Source organism: Rhinoderma darwinii, unplaced genomic scaffold (assembly GCF_050947455.1).
Source record: "Rhinoderma darwinii isolate aRhiDar2 unplaced genomic scaffold, aRhiDar2.hap1 Scaffold_2087, whole genome shotgun sequence".
NCBI lineage: Eukaryota > Metazoa > Chordata > Amphibia > Anura > Rhinodermatidae > Rhinoderma > Rhinoderma darwinii.
In genome coordinates this window covers 54,046-62,240 of record NW_027462430.1, presented here as the reverse complement: position 1 = coordinate 62,240, position 8,195 = coordinate 54,046, and the positions used below count along the sequence as shown (strand labels likewise).

General features: G+C 58.9%; 1 protein-coding gene across 1 annotated transcript; it reads left to right on the top strand.

Moving 5' to 3' along the window:
- Positions 1-547: 547 nt before the first annotated feature.
- On the top strand, positions 548-7,969 carry LOC142701488 (phosphatidylinositol 3-kinase C2 domain-containing subunit gamma-like; the record flags this gene model as incomplete). Its single annotated transcript, XM_075848144.1, has 8 exons — positions 548-679; positions 1,207-1,277; positions 1,816-1,879; positions 1,974-2,102; positions 2,249-2,276; positions 4,507-4,696; positions 5,436-5,564; positions 7,838-7,969. Coding segments are annotated over exons 4-8 (512 nt in total), but the record flags the coding sequence as incomplete, so codon positions are not given.
- Positions 7,970-8,195: the final 226 nt, after the last annotated feature.

The following is an 8,195-nucleotide window of genomic DNA, read 5'->3' as shown; positions in this document are numbered from 1 at the left end:
ACGCTGTCCACGGGCTTAGATACGCTGTCCCCGGGCTTAGATACGCTGTCCCCGGGCTTAGATACGCTGTCCCCGGGCTTAGATACGGTGTCCCGGGCTTAGATGCGCTTTCCACGGGCTTAGATACGCTGTCCCCTGGCTTAGATACGCTGTCCCCGGGCTTAGATACGCTGTCCCGGGCTTAGATACGGTGTCCCCGGGCTTAGATGCGCTTTCCACGGGCTTAGATACGCTGTCCCCGGGCTTAGATACGCTGTCCACTGGCTTAGATACGCTGTCCCCGGGCTTAGATACGCTGTCCCCGGGCTTAGATACGCTGTCCCCGGGCTTAGATACGCTGTCCCCGGGCTTAGATACGCTGTCCCCGGGCTTAGATGCGCTTTCCACGGGCTTAGATACGCTGTCCCCGGGCTTAGATACGCTGTCCACTGGCTTAGATACGCTGTCCACGGGCTTAGATGCGCTTTCCACGGGCTTAGATACGGTGTCCCCGGGCTTAGATACGGTGTCCACGGGCTTAGATACAGTGACTTGGATACCCCCTCTCTGCTCTGTATCTCACTTGTATCTGTTCTGCAGAGGTCACAGTCTCCGGAGTCACACGTCTCTACAGCGGGAGCGCAGTGTTCGGCTCCGGCTCCACGTTGGAGGAGACCCCCGGCCCCCCCTGGCGCGCACGGTGAGTTTCCACGTGTGATTGGAAGAAACATGAAAGGGGCGGCGCAGAGTCCGGTGACTAAAACGATATAACTGACAGCGCGGCAGACGAGAGGCGCCAAACTGACCCCGGAGCCTCCCGCCGGATGATACGTCCCGGACACGGGTGCCACGCCCCATTATCTGAAGCCACGCCTGTTATCTAAAGCCACGCCCCCTCGTTGAGCGAGGCGCAAATGTGTGGCAGAATATTGGCTGAATTTGAATAGTAAATCTGCCTCTTTATTTTCAATTTCTCACAGTTTTAAGATCTCTGCTTGCTGTCCGTTAATTGGAACATTTTTACGTACATCCAGAAAGTAATAACCGGTTCTGACCTAAAAATTCTCACAGCTGATGATTTGTTACAATTGTATCCAGTCTAGACAATCCTCTGTGATATGAACAGTCTGCACTGATACATTGTAACGAGCCTCTGCTGTGTGAGCAGGACGGGTATATCCCGGTCCCGTGGCGGCTCGCGCTCTGACGCCATCTTGTTTCTTACAGGTTGAGGACGATCGGGTGGAGCTGAATCTCGGTGACGGTCTGGAGCACGCTCAGTACTGGCGGCGACTACAGTGAGGAATCACGTCAATTACAGCGACGACCGTTACCTGACAACCCTCCCCCCCCCCCTCGTACACCCACCTCCCTCCCCCCGTACACCCACCTCCCCCCCCCCCGTACACCTCCCTCCCCCCCCCCCCCCGTACACCTCCCTCCTCCCCCCCCCCCCGTACACCTCCCTCCTCCCCCGCCCCCCCCCCCCGTACACCCTCCCCCCCATCCCCCCGTACACCACCCTCCTCCTCCCACCCCCGTACACCTCCCCCCCCGTACACCTCCCTTCCTCCTCCCCCCCCGTACGCCTCCCCCCTCTCCTCTGTTCTCTCTGTTCCTGGGAAAGTTGGGTGATAATCAATATGGCCGCCATGACACCCCTCACCCAGCTTTTCCACTGTATGAATGGTAAATGGCCTGATCATGTAGAGACCCCTCCCCCACACTCTTTGTGGTCAGGGGTGTGTTGCATAGCTGGGTGACGCCGTTCACTCCTTTATATCCGTGGCTCGTGGACAAATCTCCGATGACTGAGCTGCGGATCGTGTCTTTCAGGAAACGTCTTTTTGCCGCCGTCTCTCACTACGAAGATCAGATCCAATGTTTCCTTCATGACCCGGTACGTGCGGGCGGTGGATGATGTGGGGGGCGGGGCACCTGTACCGAGCCTGATCATTATATAGTTATAATAACCGGGATTATATACGTGTCAGGCCGCAGGCGTCAGCCGAGTCCTGGAAGCTGCCAAGGAAATCTGTTCACTCCTCCGCTCCGTGGAGACCCAGGAGATCAGCGACGCCATCCGGAATATGAGCGCCAGCTCGCTGCAGCAGTCCGCCATGGTAATTATAATGAGCGGGGGGGGGTGTAGCAGCCATGTTGGATAAAGACTCTGACGTGGCGGTTATAATTATCCAGGTCGCGGGGGAGGGGTCGTGTGATGTCATCGTTGTGGGATCGTTCTGATCAGTGTCTCGTTTCTCCACAGTATTGGGCACAATCTCCACAGATGGCGGGTGAGTAAATGACGGATCACGGGGCGATTATTGTGTCAAAATATCGTAGTATGGAGTAAACGCCGGCGGTCGTTGCGTAGTGTATGGCGGGTCAGTGTTTGGAGTGAATTTGCTTGTTTGGATCTTTTCCGATGACATTCATGATTTGTCGGCGTTCCGTCCCCTCCCGTGAGCTGCGAGTCGTCAGACGAGGAAAAATACGCAAATCACACGATTATTTTTAATAAATAAATGTCTGACGTTAACGCCGCGCTGTGTCCGAGATCAACGCTCGATTTTACTAGTTTATTAAAGTTATTAATCGCAGAAAAACGCAAAATCCAGGAATATTCAAGTGCAGATAAATATGTTGGGTGGTCAGTGTATGACGTCCAGTCTCTGGGGGTCAGTGTATGACGTCACGTTTCTGGGGGTCAGTGTATGATGTCACGTCCAGTCTCTGGTGGTCAGTGTATGATGTCACGTCCAGTCTCTGGGGGTCAGTGCGTGACGTCCCGCCTCTGGGGGTCAGTGCGTGACGTCCCGCCTCTGGGGGTCAGTGCGTGACGTCCCGCCTCGGGGTCAGTGCGTGACGTCCCGCCTCTGGGGGTCAGTGCGTGACGTCCCGCCTCTGGGGGTCAGTGCGTGACGTCCCGCCTCTGGGGGTCAGTGTATGATGTCACGTCCAGTCTCTGGTGGTCAGTGTATGATGTCACGTCCAGTCTCTGGTGGTCAGTGTATGATGTCACGTCCAGTCTCTGGGGGTCAGTGCGTGACGTCCAGTCTCTGGGGGTCAGTGCGTGACGTCCCGCCTCTGGGGGTCAGTGCGTGACGTCCCGCCTCTGGGGGTCAGTGCGTGACGTCCCGCCTCTGGGGGTCAGTGCGTGACGTCCCGCCTCTGGGGGTCAGTGCGTGACGTCCCGCCTCTGGGGGTCAGTGCGTGACGTCCCGCCTCTGGGGGTCAGTGCGTGACGTCCCGCCTCTGGGGGTCAGTGCGTGACGTCCCGCCTCTGGGGGTCAGTGCGTGACGTCCCGCCTCTGGGGGTCAGTGCGTGACGTCCCGCCTCTGGGGGTCAGAGCGTGACGTCCCGCCTCTGGGGGTCAGTGTGTGATGTCACGTCCAGTCTCTGGGGGTCAGTGCGTGACGTCACGTTTCTGGGGGTCAGTGTATGATGTCACGTCCAGTCTCTGGTGGTCAGTGTATGATGTCACGTCCAGTCTCTGGGGGTCAGTGCGTGACGTCCCGCCTCTGGGGGGGTCAGTGCGTGACGTCCCGCCTCTGGGGGGGGTCAGTGCGTGACGTCTCGGGGGGGGTCAGTGCGTGACGTCCCGCCTCTGGGGGTCAGTGCGTGATGTCCCGCCTCTGGGGGGGGTCAGTGCGTGACGTCCCGCCTCTGGGGGGGGTCAGTGCGTGACGTCTCGGGGGGGTCAGTGCGTGACGTCCCGCCTCTGGGGGGTCAGTGCGTGACGTCCCGCCTCTGGGGGGGGTCAGTGCGTGACGTCCCGCCTCTGGGGGGGGTCAGTGCGTGACGTCCCGCCTCTGGGGGGGTCAGTGCGTGACGTCCCGCCTCTGGGCGGGGTCAGTGCGTGACGTCTCGGGGGGGGTCAGTGCGTGACGTCCCGCCTCTGGGGGGGTCAGTGCGTGACGTCCCGCCTCTGGGGAGGTCAGTGCGTGACGTCCCGCCTCTGGGGGGGGTCAGTGCGTGACGTCTCAGGGGGGGGTCAGTGCGTGACGTCTCGGGGGGGTCAGTGCGTGACGTCTCGGGGGGTCAGTGCGTGACGTCTCGGGGGGTCTGTGTGACGTCACGTCTCGGGGGGTCAGTGTGTGACGTCACGTCTCGGGGGGTCAGTGTGTGACGTCACGTCCAGTCTCGGGGGGTCAGTGTGTGACGTCACGTCCAGTCTCGGGGGGTCAGTGTGTGACGTCACGTCCAGTCTTGGGAGGTCAGTGTCTGACGTCACGTCTCGGGAGGTCAGTGTGTGATGTCATGTCGAGTCTCGGGAGGTCAGTGTGTGACGTCACGTCCAGTCTTGGGAGGTCAGTGTCTGACGTCACGTCTCGGGAGGTCAGTGTGTGATGTCATGTCGAGTCTCGGGAGGTCAGTGTGTGACGTCACGTCCAGTCTTGGGAGGTCAGTGTGTGATGTCACGTCTCGGGAGGTCAGTGTGTGATGTCACGTCTCGGGAGGTCAGTGTATGACCTGTAGAACTTGTTATGATTTGATATATCTGTATAATCCTCGTCTTGTAGTTCCGGTGCAGCTCTCCCTGATGGAACTCTCCCGCGTCATCTCCGGCCTCCTCAGCATCTACAGCCGGAGCTTCCACACGGATTTCATGGTGGAAATTAATAGGATGAACTTCAGGACAGAGCCCACGTCACCGCTCCTGAGCTTCCGCTTATACGCTGCGCACAATCTACCGGAGAACTGGATAAAAAGGTGACAAGTGCAGCTTCCCTGGTGATGTCATCGCTTGTGACTGGTGATGTCATCGCTTGTCTCCCCTGTTTTTGTGGATATGTGCGATGTTCTGCAGATCGTTTCCCGCAGTGACTGAAGCTCCTGGTGATTTTTTGCTCTTATTTTTGACACATTTACATCGCCGGCAAATGCCAACTAGAGAAAAGTGTGGGAAATAAAGGAGAAGCGTCGTTATAACGTGTGGGAGAAGCGTCGTCCCTGCTCAGTGCAGTGATGTCACGTCGCGGGTCCAGTCCATCAGCCCACAAGCCTGCGTAATTACACCCTCCCTGTGGATCAGACCATTGTCACGCCCCACCCCTTTTATTAGGTTCACCAAGGAATGCTGGGAACTGACATGATATAACTGCAGAATAGTGAGTGCAGCTCTGGAGGTGACTGGAGTATAGGACATGATGTAACAGTAGAATAGTGGCCGCAGCTCTGGAGGTGACTGGAGTATAGGACATGATGTAACAGTAGTGCCCGCAGCTCTGGAGTATAGGTGCCTGCAGCTCTGGAGGTGACTGGAGTATGAAATTATGTAACAGTAGTGGCCGCAGCTCTGGAGGTGACTGGAGTATAGGTGCCCGCAGCTCTGGAGGTGACTGGAGTATAGGACATGATGTAACAGTAGTGCCCGCAGCTCTGGAGGTGACTGGAGTGTAGGACATATTTCTCTTGTATGGGTGATAATTCTGTGTATCGTGTCTTGTAGTGATGGCGTCTTCTATATTTCGTGCTCGGTGATCTACGCCGGGAGGAAGATTTGTCCAGAAGTAAAATCCAGGAACGTTACTGCCGCCAAGTCCTTCTTCTTCTTCTTCAGGGCTGTGTGGGATGAGATGTAAGCTCTTGGGATCAGCGTTCTCCTGCTGCTGACCGCTGTGGCTCCAAACAATAATGGTCAGCGGTGAGGGGGTCAGCAGTCAGCGGTGATGGGGTCAGCAGTCAGTGGTGATGGGGTCAGCAGTCAGTGGTGAGGGGGTCAGCAGTCAGCGGTGAGGGGGTCAGCAGTCAGCGGTGAGGGGGTCAGCAGTCAGTGGTGATGGGGTCAGCAGTCAGTGGTGAGGGGGTCAGCAGTCAGCGGTGAGGGGGTCAGCAGTCAGTGGTGAGGGGGTCAGCAGTCAGTGGTGAGGGGGTCAGCAGTCAGTGGTGAGGGGGTCAGCAGTCAGTGGTGAGGGGGTCAGCAGTCAGTGGTGAGGGCAGTGGTGGGGGGGGTCAGCAGTCAGTGGTGAGGGGGTCAGCAGTCAGTGGTGAGGGGGTCAGCAGTCAGTGGTGAGGGGGTCAGCAGTCAGTGGTGAGGGGGTCAGCAGTCAGTGGTGAGGGGGTCAGCAGTCAGTGGTGAGGGGGTCAGCAGTCAGTGGTGATGGGGTCAGCAGTCAGTGGTGAGGTGGTCAGCAGTCAGTGGTGAGGGGGTCAGCAGTCAGTGGTGAGGGGGACAGCAGTCAGTGGTGAGGGCAGTGGTGAGGGGGTCAGCAGTCAGTGGTGAGGGCAGTGGTGGGGGGGTCAGCAGTCAGTGGTGGGGTGGTCAGTGGTGAGGGGGGTCAGCAGTCAGTGGTGAGGGGGGTCAGCAGTCAGTGGTGAGGGGGGTCAGCAGTCAGTGGTGAGGGGGGTCAGCGGTTAGTGACGTTGGGTCAGTGATGAGGGGTCTGTGGTGAGGGCTAGGCTTGCAGGTGTGCTGGGCAGTGATGAGGGGTCTGTGGTGAGGGCTAGGCTTGCAGGTGTGCGCTGGTCAGTGATGAGGGGTCCTTGGTGAGGGCTAGGCTTGCAGGTGTGCCGGTCAGTGGTGACAGGTCTGTGGTGAGGGCTAGGCTTGCAGGTGTGCTGGTCAGCGGTCCGTGGTGAGGGGTCTGTGGTGAGGGCCAGGCTTGCAGGTGTGCGCTGGTTAGTGGTGAGGGGTCCGTGGTGAGGGCTAGGCTTGCAGGTGTGCCGGTCAGTGGTGAGGGCTAGGCTTGCAGGTGTGCCGGGCAGTGGTGAGGGCTAGGCTTGCAGGTGTGCGCTGGTTAGTGGTGAGGGGTCCGTGGTTGAGGGCTAGGCATGCGGGTGTGCCGGTCAGTGGTGAGGGCTAGGCTTGTAGGTGTGCCGGTCAGTGGTGAGGGGTCCGTGGTGAGGGCTAGGCTTGCAGGTGTGCCGGTCAGTGGTGAGGGCTAGGCTGGCAGGTGTGCACTGGTCAGTGGTGAGGGGTCCGTGGTGAGGGCTATTCTTGTAGGTGTGCCGGGCAGTGGTGAGGGGTCCGTGGTTGAGGGCTAGGCTTGCAGGTGTGCCGGTCAGTGGTCAGTGGTGAGGGGTCCGTGGTGAGGGCTAGGCATGCTGGTGTGCGCTGGTTAGTGATGAGGGGTCCGTGGTGAGGGCTAGGTTTGCAGGTGTGCCGGTCAGTGGTGAGGGCTAGGCTTGCAGGTGTGCCGGTCAGTGGTGAGGGCTAGGCTTGCAGGTGTGCCGGGCAGTGGTGAGGGCTAGGCTTGCAGGTGTGCCAGGCAGTGGTGAGGGCTAGGCTGGCAGGTGTGCACTGGTCAGTGGTGAGGTGAGGTGAGGTGAGGGCTTGCAGGTGTGCCGGTCAGTGGTGAGGGCTAGGCTGGCAGGTGTGCACTGGTCAGTGGTGAGGGGTCCGTGGTGAGGGCTATTCTTGTAGGTGTGCCGGGCAGTGGTGAGGGGTCCGTGGTTGAGGGCTAGGCTTGCAGGTGTGTCGGGCAGTGGTGAGGGGTCCGTGGTTGAGGGCTAGGCTTGCAGGTGTGCCGGTCAATGGTCAGTGGTGAGGGGTCCGTGGTGAGGGCTAGGCTTGCTGGTGTGCGCTGGTTAGTGATGAAGGGTCCGTGGTGAGGGCTAGGTTTGCAGGTGTGCCGATCAGTGGTGAGGGCTATTCTTGCAGGTGTGCCGGTCAGTGGTGAGGGCTAGGCTTGCAGGTGTGCCGGGCAGTGGTGAGGGCTAGGCTTGCAGGTGTGCCAGGCAGTGGTGAGGGCTAGGCTTGCAGGTGTGCGCTGGTTAGTGGTGAGGGCTAGGCTTGCAGGTGTGCCGGGCAGTGGTGAGAGGTCCGTGGTGAGGGGTCTGTGGCTTGGGCTAGGCTTGCAGGTGTGCCGGTCAGTGGTAAACCTCCAGTTCTTCTTCCTCCATGTTGGACAGGATCAGTTTCCCGGTTTCGGCCTCCTCGCTGCCCTACGAGTCGATGCTGGTGCTGAGAATGTGCACAGTGACCCCCGCGACGCCTCACGGCTCCTTCATCGCCTGGTCCTGCCTTCCCCTCTATTATAACCAGTAAGTTCTTTTAATACTCCCATAGTTCCTCCGGGTTACGTTGCGGTTATTCCGTCCCCTGACACGAGGGTTTTGTTTCCTGACGTAAAAATTTATCGCGTTCATCTTTGTTTATAACTTTTTCCTGAGCAATTAAGACGTAAACCGGAATCGGGGGCGGCGAGAAAGAGGCAGCGTTTATTTATAGGACATTACTCTCCGCCGTCTGTCATGTGAGGATGGGACG